The sequence below is a fragment of the Triturus cristatus genome, chromosome 10 (genome assembly GCF_964204655.1).
Source record: "Triturus cristatus chromosome 10, aTriCri1.1, whole genome shotgun sequence".
NCBI classification, from domain to species: Eukaryota; Metazoa; Chordata; class Amphibia; order Caudata; family Salamandridae; genus Triturus; species Triturus cristatus.
Window position 1 is genome coordinate 871,286,529 of NC_140593.1, and position 18,360 is coordinate 871,304,888.

Here is an 18,360-nt window from a genome sequence, read left to right on the forward strand (position 1 = left end):
TGATTCCTTACTAGGAAGTGACGCCCTTGGCATGCCCCCTCCAAATACCGACTTGCAAAACCTATTTTGCGAGTTGGTAATAGGTTACCGACTTGCAAAATAGGGTTAGTACATGTCAAACGACTATTTAGCAGCTGCAAATGGCCCGATTCTCCGTTTGTGACCACTAAAACCTTTTGTACATGATGCTCATGGTTACCTATTTGGAGTGAAATATTACTTAAGGCTGCAAGACACCAGTGCAACACAGTAACTACTGACCCAAGTCTCAGAGAAGAGGCCCCACATCTCCCATGACCATTGAAATTTAACCTCTTCAATGCCCATGACGAGCTGGTCACGTCATGGGCCGCGGTTGCGCTGTGCCCATGACGAGACCAGCTCGTCATAAACCCCGCCCGCTAATACAACGGCCGGCACAGGGTGGGGAAAGGGGCGGGCACTGAAGGGGCTAAACAGAGATTTAAAAACAAAGGGGCAGATTTGCAATAACTGGCGCATCCCTGCATATCAGCAGGGATGCGCCAGTTATTGTGTGTCACGGCTCCGCTACCATGGATGCGCCGCATTTACAATGCGGCGCATCATGGGGCAAAAACGGGCAGATGCGTGACGCATCTGTGACGTAAAGGCGGCGCATTGCTGGAGTTGCGTCGCAAGCGCGACGCAGCTCCAGCAAGGCTCTGGGGTGCCCTATCGTTACAATGCTGCATCAATCCTTACGCCTGCTTCAAGCAGGCGCAGGGTTTTGACGCAGCATGGGCTCAAAAGTGACTGAGTGAAATCTTGTGGATTTCACTCAGCCACTTTTAGAAGGCGTTCCTGCGACGCAACGCCCCCCCTGCGCCGGAACGCCTACTTCTGGCGCAGGGCTTTACAACGTGACGCATCCCCCAGATGCGTCACCTTGTAAATACCCTGCAGCCTGGCGCTGGTTTTGCGCCGCCGCTGCGTCACAAAAGTGACGCAACGGCGGCGTAAAAGAGGCGCAAGGCACTTGTAAATCTGCCCCAAACTGTATTTCACTTCAAAAGGCTAAGCATGAAATTAATGATAACCTTTTTGTCTCCACATTCCACTGAGAAATTGAGCTACTTGTCAGAAGCCACGGCCGACATAAAAAAAAGTGGTGGGGCGGGTGGAGGGACAGAGAGTGAGGGGAGCGGGGGTGTGGGGGATAATAAAAAAAAAATTACTTACTTAAAGCTGCCGGCCGCCTTGGTGTTCTGCTGCTCCCTGGTTCCAGCAGACATTGGGACAGCATCAGAGACTCCCTGAGCAATCCCTGTGCTTCTCTCATGCTATTGCCAATGGCATGAGAGCAGCGTGGGGATTGGCCTGCGCGGGCTGGCTTAATGCTCGCTCAGGCACAGGGAGTCTGTGCTGTTGTTCCAACCTGCTGTGCAATACAGTTGGTTAGAAGAAAACTATCTGCGCATGTCTGTTAAGACTGGCCTGAAACGGGCAGCGAAACAGACTTGCGTACTTATAAGTGCAAACACCATTTCATTCCTCCTCCCTCCCATGGGCTCCGCACAGCACCTGGCTCTGAGCCAGAGGGGCAACGCTTCTCCGCCATTGCGGAGGAGCCCCTGCTGCTTGTCAGGCATTTTCATTTGCTCACATATCATTATCCTTAAACATTGGTGAGTGTACACTGGACAGTGGTACTTCTGCCAACTCTTTATTAGGACATTACTGATGAACTTACATTTCTGAGCTACAATTGTAATAAATAAGAAACTTGGTAGTTTATTTCCTTACGTAAAGTATGTTTCTGTTCTGTATGTTAACCTGATGCAATCGTATGCTACGAGTGTGCAAGCTGAGGACTGAAACAAGCTAAGAAGCGTGAAAGAAAGCAGGCAGAAAAAGAAAAGGCAAGTAGGTGAGGTAAATACATAGAGCAAAAGGTCAGGGAAGACGTCAGATGAGTCGGAAAGGCATGGAAATTAGGTCATCTTTTGATATACGTGATGATGTATAAAGTCTTATGCAGTGTGGCTCAATGCCACAGTAAGAATAACTTGTGAAGCTTTTGCTCTAAGGTGATCCCATATCCTTTCCTTACCAGGGGTTACAATTCACTGTGGCGATCTCACCAGGCAGATACTCCTTTGTTGCATTGCCAGTAGGGAGGCCGCACCTACAATCTGAGATTGGCACACACTTCTTGTCCTGCAAAAGCCATCCCACTGGGCAGCGACAACCTATGGGTGAAAGGTCAAATGTCACTGATTTTATTAGCAAGGATCCTTTCCACTACACAACCACCAAAAAAGAAAAATCCAGATAATACCTTAAAATACGTATTTCAATTTAATATGTTTGAATATCTTGGTTAAAAGGCTTCCCTCCCTGGTCAATCACAAGTAATCCCTACAGGGAAGCAGTCTTAACTGTTGAATTAATGAATGTGGGGGGCAAAGATCTGTTTGGGAAACAATTACACCATAGAGGTGGATGGGAGGCTCAAATGTCACAATTTCTATTAGGTAGTGTTCCTTCTAGACACTGTTTATGGTATTGCGATATTATTAATATTGATCACTCCCTAGCTTGATCTACAGGCTCAAATCTAATACATAATTCAGCATAAAGAAAAATGCTTTGTACAATTATGAATTGTATAGTAGCTTTTCAAAAATGTGCAAATACGCATATATCATTGGAAGTTTATTTTTGAAAAGTAATAGTTTTATTGATGAATAGAGTGGTAACCGATGAATTAATGATGTTGCACTTGAAACATGTTTGCTATGTCACTTGGAAATGTAATTAATACTGTGAAGTAGTTATGCCACATTTTCTTGTTGGACACTATTTATTTTAAAAATGGATGCAATTTTTGATGTTCTGCTCATCCTGCTCCTGCTCAATTCCCTCTCCCAATCAGTGTCTTGCTACAAAACATTTTTCCCCCCATTTCCATAGAGCACCAAGTGAATGACTTCAAGGATTCAACGATGTACAATTGTTTTAAGTGACGTGTATTGTGAATGAAGCTTCCATCGTGTACCCACAGTATCATTTTCGCGGACTTCAGATGGAAGTTCTGTTGCAGTCATGTTAATTCTATGAGCCATTGTTTAAGAAATGTTTGATTTTGCACTGTACCTCTCTGGAGTGCAGTTGCTAAGGGAGCAGGTGGAAGATTTCTCCTACTTAAGAAATGAGCTAGTACTAAAGATTCAGAACATTGCGTTGCTCTTTCTGATTTGCCAATGCAACACTAACCGTGACAATACCATGCTGCATTTGCAGAATCTATCAAAAGTTACACAATTTGTATAAAATGCTCTGTGTATTGGGATCTGGGGCTCTTTATTTATTTCCTATGGGCACATGCTGTTTGGCACATGTCCATTTATTCCTACATTTTTCTTATGGGATGCTGCCAGTGCTATTTGTAAGTTGATTATCAGTGTTTTGCTTCGGCTTGACTAATTGGGGCATTCGGTTTTGTCACTTTGTTTTTCTGTATATGAGCCTTCATGGCGAATCATGCCTTTATTCTCTGTGCAACATTTATTAACACTTCTGTAATAAATCTATTTTGCCACATTTTTCATCAGGACTTATAAATGATATACTATTAATATTTGTATATTTTATTCTGTTTTACTCTGTTAAACTGTGTATTTTTCTAATGAGGATTGTTGTCTCTAACCACTAGAATGTCTGGAGACTTTGGAGCTAATTTGAGTAGGTAAAATTGGGATGTTCACATTATTGGGGTTCAGGTGATTATTAGACTTGGCTTCCACAGTTGCCTTCTGTGTCACATTTGTAGCCCACTGATAATTTATATAGGTTTAGAGTACTGACCATTACTTCAATTTCTGTTTAATTGATGCACTTGACTGTGACCATATGTAAAATTGTCATAGCAGAAAACCGGCATTTACCATTAATAAAATGAGGCTGTGATGAGGAAATTCAGGTAGGGGTATTAGTCAAAAGGTCAGCCTTTGGGGCATTTATTTGGTGTGGCCCCTAGAATCTTTGGTACGCCATCTAATGGCAGCTCAATCACCCTGGACAGTCTAAGGTAAAGCACTAACAAGGGGCTCAAAGGAACATTGCTATGTAACATGTGAGGGAGGCCTAGTTAAAACAACTAACATCACAGGAAGTCTTCATGTGTAGCACTCCCATTTGTAAGTATGTGTCCACACTAAGAACATCATAAAAAACACATATTGACAGCCTTCTCTGTGTCTGCCTACCTTAAAAACATGATGCAAATACTGATCTATCAAATTTTAATAAAGACAGAGCTGGCAAAACTATGTTTTAGAGTTTGTGAGCAATGTTTAGGGGGTTGGCAATGCACTCATGTGCCACTATTATAAAATCATGTTTTTTGTGTTTGAAGCAAATGCTTAGGTTAGTTGAAAGATGTAATGAGAGTAAATGATATTGAGCCAGATGGACAGTTGCAAATAAGTTAGCCATTTTCGGAGGTTCCTTTCTTTCAATTTAAATGTCAGTTATTCTATTCTTGAGTGCCATTTTCTGAAGATGGGCATGTTGTATTGACGCTGCATTCAAGCTACACCATGAATGTCGATCCTCAATACCTCTCCGATGGCTGGTGTAATTGTGGAGCTGCGGACAGTGACTAATCCATGGCAAAGAGTGCATGGAATATAGGGAGGAAATCAAACAACATCATTGGCAAAAAAAATCCTATTAGGTTGGTGGTAAGAAGTATTTACAAAGGTGTATAGTGTATAATGGACGAGTGGGGGACTGTAAGAGTCTACTGAGGGGGAAAAGTAAAGTGGTTAAATTGCCCCATTTGCGAATGCAAAAAGGCTTTATGGCCTGTGCAAAGCCCAAATAGCATTTCGGTAACTTGTTACTGAATCGCAATTTGGGGTTTACGATTGTACTAGGAAGGGGAATGTGTAGGGCCTGACTTCCTAATTGCAACTTGCTGTGCAATGTACAAATGATTTGCGACCATATGCGGTTGTAAAACATTCCCTTTTTACCACCAAATTCAATTTGGTGGTAACCCATTTGCAAATGAGAAGGGTTCCCCAGGGGGCCCCTTCCCCATTGTGAATGCATGAAAAACGATTTTTAAGAGCAGGCAGTGGTCCCACGGAACACTCCCTACTCTTAAAAAATGAAACTGAAATTTTTCATTTTTCTTTTTGAAACATATCTTGTTTTCCTTTGAGGATAAAAGGCTGCATTTAAAGAATAAATTAGCTTTATTAAAAATCAAACACAGACATGGTGGTCTGCTGTCCTCAGCAGGCCACCATCCCTGTGTTTATAGCGATTCCCAATGGGTCGCAAATTTAATTTAATTTATGGGAATCGTACATTTGAAACTGTGGTTTGCTAATTGCGATTCACAGGAAATCACAGTTAGGAACTCGCAATTTCTATTGTACATATACGTGGCCCTAGGAGTCTTGTACAGGTCAAAAAATATCTCAGATATGTTCTGATGCCAGCGGCACAGGCGGGGAGGGTCGGGGAGGTGCGACATCTTGCTCGGGGTATTTCAGACCACTCCCCGCTCTTGTTACACTTCGATATTGTCCCGGGGATGGAGGGGAGGGTGGTCCCGATCAACCCCTGGTACCTGCGTAATCCCGCAATTCGCGCAGATTTGATTAAATCCCTTGAGCAATATTTTGGAGATAATGTGGGATCGGTGTCGTCTGCTGTTTCTCTGTGGGAGGCGTTCAAAACGGTACTCCGGGGGGAAGCCCTGTCCCTCATTTCCCATTCCAAGAGGTGCGAGCGGGAGGAGGTGACCCGTATCGAGTCTGAGATAACTGAGTTGGAGGGTGACCTGGATTGTGGTGTCACGGAAGACAAATTGCATGCTCTCAGACTCAAACAAGCGGACTACAAGGCCCTAGTCACCGAAGCGGCCAGGGGCCTGAGTAGGGAGCAACAGGGGCGACTGTATAATATGGGTGATAAGGCTGGAAAACTGATTGCGTGGCTGGATAAAAAGGAGAGAGCGAGTCGAGTTGTCCCGCTGGTTGAGAGAGTGGATGGTGTGTGTGTTACTGATCCTGTGGAAATTGTTGATTGCTTCGCAGAGTATTTCCGCGGGGTGTATTCCCCGGTCTCTTCTCGCTCGGAAGAGGATTCCCGCGACCTGCTTAAAGATATTGCGTTGCCTTCCCTTTCGGAGGAGGATAAATCGTTGATGGACGCGACTCCGACATCTGAGGAGATCGCCCTGGCCAAACGCTCAGTCGCCTCTGGCAAGGCCATGGGTCCTAATGGCCTTCCCATTGAATTGTACAAATTGCGGCCGGATACATTGGCGCCGCATCTTCGTGATATGTTCCTCGCGGCCCGGGCGGCGGGTTCCCTCCCGCTGGACCAGCGTCTAGCCACTATTGTGGTTATTCACAAGGAGGGGAGGCCGCGTGATCGGGTCACGTCTTATAGGCCCATTTCGCTTTTGAATGTGGAACCGAAAATTCTGGCCAAGGTGCTGGCTAATCGGCTGGTCAGCGTGGTGTGCGGTCTGATCCATCAGGACCAGTCCGGTTTTATCCCTCATCGCAACACCGCACTTAACCTGCGGCGTCTGCATGGGGTGCTCTCGAGGGTTCCGTTCATACGTGAGCCAGCCATTTTGGCGTCCCTGGACGCCACTATGGCGTTTGACACGCTTGAGTGGCCATATATCTGGGCGACGCTGGAGAAGTTTGGGTTTGGCCCGGGATTCATTGGCTGGGTGAAATTGTTGTATTCCGGACCGCTAGCGCAGGTGGTGGTGAATGGTAGAGTATCGGCTCCCTTTGAATTGGGCAGGGGCACGCAACAGTGTTGCCCGCTGTCGCCTCTCCTCTTCGCGCTTGCCTTGGAGCCCCTGGCGGAGTGGCTGCGGTGGCACCCTTCGATCCGTGGTCTCCAATGGACTCCTGAGTATGAGGATCGAGTCTCTCTCTACGCGGACGATATTCTTTTGTATCTTGCTTCCCCGCGTGAATCGTTGATTGTGTTAGTGGATGTACTGTATTCCTTTGGCCGTAACTCAGGCCTAGCCATCAACTGGGCTAAGTCCTGTGTATATGTCCTTTCAGGGGAGGCTCCTATCCTCCCGCGGGGTTGTCCTATCCAGGTTACTCAGCAGGGATTTAAGTATCTGGGTATTTTTATTACCCTGGACTCCGCAGCCCGATACACACAGAACCTATTCCCTCCCCTCCAATGTTTGAAGGCGGATGTGGCGCGTTGGAGGCGTTTGCCGCTCTCGCCGCTCGGCCGGGCGGCGCTGTTTAAGATGATGTCGTTGCCACGGTTTTTATATGCCTTACAAAACACGATGGATGTCGTTCCGGCTAGTTACTTTCGGGAGGTGGAGGGTCTGCAGCGCCAACTGTTTTGGGATGGGAGGCCGCGGATCGCCCTCGCGAAGCTGACGCTCCCGTGGTACGATGGGGGGGTCGCCCTTCCCGACATCAAACGTTATTACTGGGCCTCCCAGCTGGCTGCGATAAACCACGGGCTTTATGGGCCCGCCCTTAATCCGGCTTTTGAAATGGACAAATTGTTGTTGCCGGGTGGCGACTACAATCGTGCGCTCTACTCTAGATCGCTCGACGCACATTTGACGGGTCCGACACGGGTCGCGGTACGGGTGTGGCATGCGGCAAACTCGGCGATGGGGTGGAAGGATCGGTTGACCCGGGCAACGCCATTGTATGCTTCTGAGCGACTGGGTTGTTTGTGGACGACGAAAGGCTTTGAGAAGTGGGACACGATTGGCATCAGCAGGGTGGGGGATCTTTGGACGAAAGGGGGATTTAAAACGTTTGATGTGCTGAAAGCGGAATACCAGTTGCATGATAGGGAGTACTTCCGGTATGTGCAGGTTCGTCACGCGTTGTGCTCCGTATTCCCGGAGGCCGCGTCCATCCCGGAGTGCTCCCCTTTGGAAGATAGAGTGCTAGACGGGCATGTACCGGATGGCACTATCTCATTGATCTATAAAAAGCTCATCAACGATCGATCGGGACTGCTGGCCGCCCTTCGTGAGGCATGGGTCGCTGATGGATTGGAGCTGGACGACGAGGATTGGGTATCTGCGGTGGCCTCCCCGAAAGAGGTGGCCATACCGGCCCGCCTTCGCTTCGTCCAGCTCAAGATACTCCACAGGGTCTACGTTACGGGACCTGGCCTGATGCGTATGGGATATTCGGTGGATGGGATGTGTAAGCGTGGGTGTGGTATGTTAGGGACCTTCTTCAATATTTTGTGGGAATGTCCGGAGGTGACTCGATTCTGGCGCGGTGTGCATGCGGTGTTGCAAGCGGTCACGCATGTTGCGCTGTTCCCCGAGGCGAGGAGGTGTTTGTTGAATGTTTGGGAGCCGACTGATTACACGGTGACGCAAACGTGGTGGGTGACATTGGGATATATGGTGGCCAAGCGTGACATAGCACAACTGTGGGGCTCCCAGAGGTCACCCACGATTTCGGTATGGAAGGAAAATATGGATTGGTGTATGTTTCGAGAAAAGGTTGTGTATGTGGCGAGAGGCAAGCCTGGGAAATGGGTAAAGGTGTGGGGCCCCTGGAACTCCTATCGCGGCGGGATCTGTACCCCGCCACTGACGCCCGACTCGGCTGCGGCCCTGTCTCCCTAGTCTGCGCATTCCCTTGATTCTGTGTTACCGTGATTACTTTGTCTCTGCCCCCTGCCCTTCCCCCCCTCCTATCCTTGTAGGTTGGTAGGGCCCTCCCAAGGGGAGCACATAATGTTGCCTAGAGTTTTGCCGCCTTGTGGGTTTGTTTCTCGTTTTTCATTTAAAATGAAACCGCCATTTGGGATGTTCGGGCAGTGTAGCCGCAAATGATATTTCTGATCTGTGGGACTTTTACTGCTTGCTGCTTGTGTTTATAAATGTGTTTTATGGTCTTACTGTCTACTAGCGGCCGGCCTGAAGGTTGTAGGCCCATACTTGTATATCTATTGAACTTTGTAATAAAGGTTTCACAAAAAAAAAGAAAAAAAAAATATCTCAGATTCTGAAATGTTGAATAAGTGACAGTCTAGTTATATCTCCTATACAAGCAACACATATGAGTAAAGCTGATCCGAACCTATATGCCAGAGTAATAATTGCAGAGAAATTTGATATCCCTTAAAGGGGCAAAGGTAGCTAGAGTGGAAGCTAGAGGACTTTGAGAATCACCAGTGTGCGATAATCTGTGCATTCTGGGGATCACTCAAGGTGCAGATCGTAGAACATTTGGTATCACTCAATGTATGTTTGCTTTTCGAGAACTTAAAGACTGGGACTGGGATCTTTGAATCCAATGTGCTCATTGCTTTCCTTTAAATATAATAGAGCTATATTTTGTATCTGCTGATGTGAAACTCAATTCAAGATTAATCATGGTCTTTTTTGGAATTTTTTCTGTAGACATAAGTGTTTTGAAAAAGCTATATTCAAAGCAAAAGTTAATGCAGATGGCCACCTGTGTCTTTTCTAAGACCAGATTTGTATAATGCTACAGTGGAGTGCAGGTGGTGTTTGCAACAACTTATTAAACCACTGATATATAAGAATTTAGTATTTGTTTTCTTCTGAAATTAAGGTGAAGTCGATTTTGAACTCGCCAAAATAATATATGAATGTCATCTTCTGTGATCGTTTAATGTGAGGTTTAGGAACTTTAGATTCATTTCATGGTTTATTTCTGAAGCATGAACGTTTTGTGTTACTAGGAGGTTTAAGGAAAAGGGGTTACTGGGAGTGCAATTGGCTACCTGTTGACCTGTTGAAAAATATGTTCGGATTGAATTTCTTTTGGTGTGTCCTCTCTTTTGGGAGGGTTGTTGGAACAAGGGTGGGTCCCAAACGGGGTGATGATGTGTTCATGGGATTATTGCAGGGGCAACAGAGGGTGTGGTGTGGTGGATCTTGCATGCAACAGAAAGGGAAAGAAGAATGTCAAAGAGAAAAAAGCAAGGTGAAATAAGCTAAGAGTTGTCTATATCAGCATTTCCTTGTAAAATGATGAAGAGCTATAGTACAAGTTCTCCATGTAAATGTAAATTTTAACCTTTGCATAGTGTATCGTCCTAACACAGACGACTGAGAGATTTTCAATTTGCTTGCAGCTGAGCTAACACAATAGGGGAACATGTTTATTATATGTAGTGATTTTAACTGCCATATGAATATCCTAAAAACAAAGACGGAAATGGATGTCAGAAGATGAACACACATAGGGCTTCTATTAGGAGGTCCATGGATATATATGGAATAAATGACTGTTGGGGTGTGGTGAATCCTGATAATCAATAATACACTTTTTATTTTATCCCACACAAGAAATATTCTTGAAATGATCTATTTTTAGTTAGAGGTCAGACCAAGTTCAATGCCCAGATTAAAACTTATCCCAAAGCTTCATCTGATCATATCCCTTTGATGCAGAATCTTAAATTTGAAAATAGGAAGATATTACCTCCTAAATTGACTTTTGATAGAGCTCTGTCACTTGATCATCATAACAATGCAAGAATGGGATCTGAGTTTTTATGTAAGATAATATTGGGTCCTCTGTATGGCATGCTTTTAAGGCAGGACCATTTGGATTTACTCTAAGTTACACAATTAATAGGGAGAAAATTATGAAAAAGCAAATCTTTACATCAAGTACAAAACTAGCAAGGCTAGAATTATATCCTGTAGGGACAATTGCAAAATAAGATATGCCTTAAACAACACTGCAAGAGCAATTTGCCATTGTAAAAGTAGAAGGATGCTGAAGTTATTGTGATAACTCTAGGAAATACATGGTTTACAATGGAAAAAATATGAGCGTAGTAATCTATAGGCAAAATACTTGCAATCAAAACAGAAGTAATGATACAAAAAATATAATTGAAGTCGTTCATGATTCATGTAGGAATCTGATTTTATTTTGCTTGGTGCATTGTACAGATGTTTTTAGATATACCTAAAGTTATATGCAGAAATGGTGAACCTTAATGAACAGAATATCTTGGCTTATCTACATACAGCTTATTTACATGCTAAAATAGGATCTGATTATAAAATATTAAATTCTCCTATTGCAAGTGGAGAAATTGAAATATCTCCTGCAGTTCTACTGGTGGGAAAGTCAGTCAGAGAAAATGGAATGCTATTAGAATTTTTCAATAAATTTCTTCTGTTCTGCATGCCATTATTATTATGACTATGTGTGTGGATACAACAAAACAATATATTTCCTGAGCTTTGGCCATTACCAAATATCATTTTATTTTGTATGAAAGGTCTATTTCTACAGATCCAGGGCATACAGACCTGTCTCATTGGCAAATAGTGATGTTCAAGCCAATTCCATAAAATTAGTCACAAGGTTCAGTGTGATCATTGTTGCATGAGCTCATCATTGCACCTTGTTCCAGAATAAAGTACCAAAGGCCATATTAACAGAGTAATTAAGCTATTTGATACTGCTACAGAACTGAGAGACCTTGGCAATGATTCTACTTGATACAACAAATGTATTTGATAGGATTACATGGTGATATCTTTGGGTAGTCATGAAGTCTTTGGGATGTGGCCGTAACATCATCAAGTAATCTGTACAAATAATTTAAGGCTATGCTCCAAAGAATGGTAATCATCTGGTGAAATCTAGATAACTTGTGGTAGACATGCACAGCCAGATGTATGAAATCGCGTGTTTGCGATTTCCTAATAGCGAATTTTAGCGATTCGCTATTAGGAAATCACAAACTGCAATGTACAACAGTGTATTTGACACTGTTAGTGATTCGCAGTGGCTCACGAATTGACCTGCCTCATCAATATTCATGGGCAGGCCACAATTTGTGACCCATTTTGAATGGCTACAATCCTAGGGATGGTGGCCTGCTGGGGTCAGCAGACCGCCATGCCTGGTCTGTGATTGCTTTTTAAATAAAGCATTTTTGTTTTGTAATGCAGCTTGTGTTCCGTAAAGGAAAATGAGATGCATTTCAAAAATAAAAATGAAAAGCTACCTTTTCATTTTTTAGGAGTAGGCAGTGGTCCCTAGGACCACTGCCTGTTCTTAAAAAACTTTGACGCCCACATTCACAAAGGGGAAGGGGTCCCTTGGGTACCCCTTTCCCATTTGTGCATGGGTTACCACCAGTTTTAAGTTGGTGGTAACTGCAAATGTTTTGTGACCGCATTCCTGGTCGCAAAACATTCATATACACCAGTACGATTCGGTATTAGGAAGGGAAACCCTAAACATGCCTCTTCCTAAAACAGGATCTAAAAAGCAAAATGTGAATCAGTAAGAATTTAGAGTCGCATTTTGCTTTCTGTATGTGGCAAAATGAATTTTACCGGTCGCAAATAGCCGTTAAAATGCTTAGTACATCTGGCCCTAAAAGTGTCCTTGCTTTCTGTTTCTATCAGCACTCTTTTTGGAAACCTATTCGCTGAAACAGTTAAATGGCCCCTCTACTGAGGCGGTCTTCCACAATGGCACTGTAGAACAAGTTACTTACCTTTGGCAATGCTCTTTCTGGTCCATTCTTTATCTTGCAGCAGATTCCTCACCTTTTGAAAATTACCTAGGTGTCAGACTGCACTGATGCTCTAGATATGATGTATGAAGCCCCTCGGCACTGACATCAATTGCTTTCAAGCCTGTCCATGCCACCAGATGCAGAGCTCCAAGAGCAAATTGATTGTGATGAGTGTGCAGATTTCTGGACTTGGGATCAAATAAAAGGATAGAGTCCAATCACAGAGTAGGGCAGATGGGAGGCTGGGTGAGGTTTTTGCAGCTAGAGTCTCTACCAGAAAGAGGGTTACCAAAGGTAAGCAACTTGTTCTTCTTACAGTGACTTACAACCGCAGATTCCTCACCTTTTGAATAGATACAAAGGCAATACCTACTGGACACTGGTCTGTTAATGGACTCAAACTAGAAAGTCCTGGAGGACCGAGCAGCAAAGTGCCCCTCATGGAGAACATAGCTATCCAGGCAAAAGTGCTTCATGGACAAATGGAGGGACGCCCACGTTCCCGCCTGGGAATGTCTAGGACAGATACTATGAGTGGTAATGCAGTGGTAGCAGCTTCTGCCCTGGTAGAATGAGCATGCAGTCCTTCCAGAGGCTGCTTTTTAGGCAATGAGTAGCATATCTTAATGCAGAGCACAATCCCGTGACAGATGGAACACTTCTGCACTGCCTTGACTTTTTTCGCTCCAGTGAACCCCACAAAGAGCAGATCGTCCACCCAGTGTTCTTTGGTATGATCTATATAGAAGCTAAGTGCTCTCTTGGGGTCTAAACAATGGAGTCTTTCTTCTCCCCTAGAGGAGTGAGGTTGAGCACAGAACATTAGCAGGATGATAGTTTGGCCAATGTGGAAGGCGTCATAACTTTCAGCAAGAAAGATGCCTGTGTCAGTCAAACTAGTTTGTCTATAAAGAAGGAAGTGTACAGTGCATTGACACAACAAGTTTGAAGCACACATATACACCATGCCAAGGTGATGGAGATAAGAAACATGTTCTTAATAGTGAAGAGCGGTAAGGGGCAAATGTGGAGTGGATCAAACCGAGTGCACATGAGATAGGTCAGAATCAACTGAAGGTCCCATTTAGACAAGACAAAAGGGGAAGAGGGAAACATAAGAGGCAGTGCTTTCAAAAATCGCATCTAATTGGAGACTTGATCAATGAGGACTGATTGGGCAACCACAAAAAGGCTGAAAGGCCCAGATGGATAATCTTTTACAATGTGCATAGCAAGTCGTTGCTGGGCAAGATTCTGAACGAATTACAAAACATCCACCTGAGGGTTGAAGGTTCAGCTGTCACCACTCAATCTCCAAGCATGAAGATGGTGATTTCAAAGGCCCAGGTGCACAATAATGCCTGGTTGCTGTGACACCTGGTCCCCCTGGTGAGGCAGCCAGATCGGAAGACATATGGTCAAGCCAAGGAGTTCTGAATACCACCCTGTCTGTGCCCAGGCTGGGGCCACTAGGATTACAAGTTTGTCTTGATCTTCTTTAACAACCAGGTCAGGAGTGGTATCAGAGGGAAGGTATACAGAAGCACAGGAGTCCTGAGTTACACTTGAGGCAGAATGTGTCTGTGAGTGAGAGACGCCTTGGAAACTCCAATGCGCACAACTGCTGCCATTACACCTTCTTGGTGGTGGTGAACAGATTGAGTCAAGATTCTCCCCATTTGTGAAAGATACATTGTGCCACTTCCAGATGTAACTGCCATTGATGATTAAATTGATGTCGATGGCTGAGGTCATCAGCCATGGCATTCAAGCATCCTGAAAGATGGTTAACCACCAGGTAAGTTCCTTGGTAGTCATGTCATTTCCTGGCAAAGTGTCCATGACTCCACCCACACTGTTTTTAGCAAAACCACATGCCGGTGGTGTTGTATGTGGGGACCTGTACCAGCCTCATTTTGATAGAAGGAAGGCTTTCAATGCCAAGCAGATGAACCTCAGCTCCAAAAGGTATATGAGAAGCTGGGACTCTGCCAGAGACCAGAGGCCTCTGATCTCCACCTCTCTCAAATGACTGCCCCAACCCAGAAGTGATGCAACGGTCACTACTGTCAGCTCTGAGTGGGAAAGGGAGAGGGCTCTTCCACTGATCCAATCTCAATCCAGTAACCATCACTGCTGATCTTTTGCAGTCTCCGCCAAAATCTGAACATGGTCAAAGAGGTCCCCTTAGTGTTGAGCCCACTGGGACTGCAGATTCCACTGCAGAGCCTGCATATGCCACCTGGAGTGCTTGGCCAGCACAGGATTCAGGATGCCATCAGTCCCAGCAGCCTCAGAGTTGACCTCACTGAAATCCCAGATTGAGACTGAAAGATCAGGGTGATAGCCTGAATATGCTGAACTTTGTTTCTCGGGGGAAAGGCATGAAACCGAACCATGTTCAAAATATCTCTGAAGAAACGGAGCCTCTGATAAGGAGTCAGATGTGAGTTTGGCACATTAATAGAGAACACCAACGATGACAGTAGGTTTGCCAGAGTCTGGAGGTGGGTGACGACTGCCTGGGACAAGCCTGCATTCAACATGGGCTTCTTGACATACAAATCATCTAAGGTAAAACTGCTCTTACAACAATGCTGCCTATAAACCATTTGAGCAAATTATGAAATCGCCCTCCAATCTGGTTGCATGCCCCTATCAAATACCTTAAGTCATCAGGAGGCAGTTTCTTGGCCAGAGCGCAACAAATTTTGATGCAGAGGATGACCGATTGTGAGATAGTCCTCTTCTGCACAGCATGACCTTTCTTTGATCAAACGTACCCCACAAAGAGCTGGCCGTCCACCTGGAACTCTTTAGTGTGATCAAGATAGAACAACAATGCTTTTTCTTTCTTCTTTAGAGGGATGCGGACGAGCATAGCAAGTGGGCAAGGTGACCGATTGTCCCATGTTAAATGGTGTTCCCACTTTCGGTAAGAAAGAGGCCCTACTGCAAAGCATCAGGGAAAATGGTCAGGTAAGGGGGCTTAGATGACAGAGCCTACAATTCACTCACCCTCCTGGCAGACGTTATTGCCACCAAAAAGGGCTGTTTTGATGGCAAGCAGCCAGAGGGTGCAGTTGTGCAGAGTTTTGAATGGAGGAGGAAGGTGAGAACCAAATTAATGTCCCACTAGGGCATGATGAAAGGGGCTACTGGGAAAATATGTACAAGCCCCTGATAGAGTGTGATTTTGCTCCTTCATTTGTAGGGGTGCATTATCATCATGGGTAGTTCACACCCACATATAATCCTTTGTTGTGTTAACATTTGGTTATTAGGTTGTGTACTGTAATAACGTGCAAAGTGTAGTGTTAGGCATCTTCTCACAAAAAATGAAAAAATAACATTATAGTTATTTGTGTTTAGATGAAGCATTAACGTGTGAAAATGTATTCATAACTAATTAACGTTTTAGGTATTAATGTCTTCATGTTACGTGTCGAATTTAATGATTTATATGCGTGGGCTATTCTTATGTTGACCGAATTTGGTAGACCTAACATGTATTTCTCCCTGCTCGCTCTCATGTTAAAGGTTGCTATTAGAACTCATGTGCATATGGAATTTGTTTTTCTCACGTTTCTGTTGCAGATGGAGAAATTCATCCTTGTTAGTTAGAATAACACCTTTGTTTTAGGAGCTAGGCTTAGAGAGGAGGAATTATATTTGACCAGTGATGCTGATAATCTGGGATGGTGTTCTTTCTCAGCGGAGAAGACCTGGGAATCAAGGTCACTGATCAAGGGCCTGGGAGCACGGTTGCTGTATGAAAAGTTGCCTACAAGGAAGTGTCTAGCTGGATGGAGTGATCTTGTGATATGAGAGGTGTGACCCACAACTTTTGTATTGAAGAAGGGACAGAGTCTGGGGTTCTTCTGCCATGCCTTGAGAGGAGAGAGCATCTTAGAACTAGTTCCATAGCTTTATGCTACTTGACACATTCAATGTGAGTGTATTTCTTAGGAAGCCTTCACGTGCTGACACCTTTTCTGGAACTTGGCTGGGAAATGCTAAGTAGGGATGTCACGCTAGTGGTAGTGTAGGGACAGATTAAGGCTTTTCACTCACGAACCACCAATGAAGGAGGCTATTGATGTCGGTGCTGTCATTTTCTGAGTTCTGATTCTGGAATTGGCCATCTTGTGTATGACGCACTGCCTACATTTCACCCATAGATTTGTTTTGTATTCGTGCCAATGTACTTTTATACCTGTGTATGTCCAGCTTTTCTTGGCTTTGCAATACATTTACCAAACTTTGTATCCGGAGTCTGTGTTCCTTTGCCGACATGGGCTACTGTAATGGTAATGTATAATCGGCTAATGATTTCCTCTCCCCTCCACACTTACAAGCAGACAAAGAGACATCCGCCAAGGGTTCCAGAGTAAGTCTAGAACACAGAACCCGTCTCCTTCAGTTGGTAGCAGTGTAGAATGGTTGTCTCCTAAAGTGAGGGGAGAATCCAGAAAATTCTAGAAAAGTTTTAGATCCCTAGAGCCCCAAAATAGAGCCCAATGATCGACAGTGGAGTACGACAGACTTTGGCGGAGACCAACGGAGATTGATGGTGCGACGAGAACAGCAGTGAACGGTGGATTGAGTATGAATAGGGATGCATTGTGTGTTAGATAGTGGTGATGATTTGATTGTGTGATGTCTTACGGAGTGGGATGAGAGTCGATTGAATGTGGTTTCGGACCGGAAGCATGCGGTCCAAGAGTTTCGTTCTGTTTTGGTTATCGGCCAAGATCAAGAGATATATATTTATAGTGTAGAAGACACAGATTTGTTGTAATTGTCTGACCGTTGGTTTGTTGGGAAGTCGTGAAGTGCTATCCAAAACCCGCCTGAGACAGTAAACTTTGTATGAGTAGATCTGTTAGAATGTGTGGGAAGCCTCGTGCATGGGGGTTGACTACATTGATGTGGGCAGCGCAGGTCGAGGGTCACGGTTTGTGAATGTTCTTGAGCAATTGCATTCTATCGATCTTCTAGTAAGACACCATTATTTGTTTCTATGACTGCTAGAGTGAATGCATACGATGAGAGGGTAAAAGGTGATGTCAGAGTGTGCAGCGCTGCAATAGGCCGGTTGGTGTAACGCCGCACTGGGATCGGTTGGTTGTCAACAGGAAGTCAAAGCGAGTAAGTCTTGTTAGTGGAAATAATTGTTGGTTTAATCATGCGAAGCTTTAAGGTATTACGAGATCTCTGTAGGGGAGATAAGGGAGTGGTAACTAAAGTGTGTGAGGAAGCACCGCCCAAGGATACTCCAGCACATTACATGGCAATGAATGTAGGTCTCCATACTATCGTCTGGCTTCAAAATTGGCATAAGATTACTGAGAAGGAGGGAAATTTGGCTTTTCAACATCACGCTTCATTTGGATTGGAGGCATTATACCAGTTGAGGGAAGTGATGCCTTCATTAAGGCCCCCACCTAGACCAACACAGTTTGAGGCATTAGATGCTTGGATGTGAGCAGCTCAGGCAAAGAACAGGGAAAAATGTCAGGGAAGGATGATAAAAGCAATGAAGGCATATCAGGATGAGCAATGGGATGCACAGTTGAAGAGGTGGAGAGTAGACACCATTGAGGGAGAACATTTATGCCTACTATTAGTGAAGGAAGGAGAAGCTCGGAATAGGAATGGAGATGAAGGGAGTGATACTGATGATAGCTTGTTAGACAGACTATTAGCAGAGTGTCCTCCAACATACAATCCTCATGCAGAAGAAGGAAGACGAGAACTGGCAAATGCAGCGAGTATGGAAAGAATGCTAACGCCACAGACATACCGTTGTGTGAGAGTAGT

The 18,360-nt window shown here is 44.6% G+C and overlaps 1 protein-coding gene across 1 annotated transcript in view; it reads right to left on the reverse strand.

Annotated features, from left to right (window-relative positions):
* Nucleotides 1–18,360, reverse strand: part of LOC146796142 (SCO-spondin-like) — a 1,481,201-nt gene that overhangs the window by 276,382 nt on the left and 1,186,459 nt on the right. Inside the window, exon 105 of the mRNA XM_085631266.1 lies at nt 2,072–2,210. Within this exon, the coding sequence (XP_085487392.1) occupies nt 2,072–2,210 (139 nt within the window). The remainder of the gene's footprint in view (nt 1–2,071; nt 2,211–18,360) is intronic.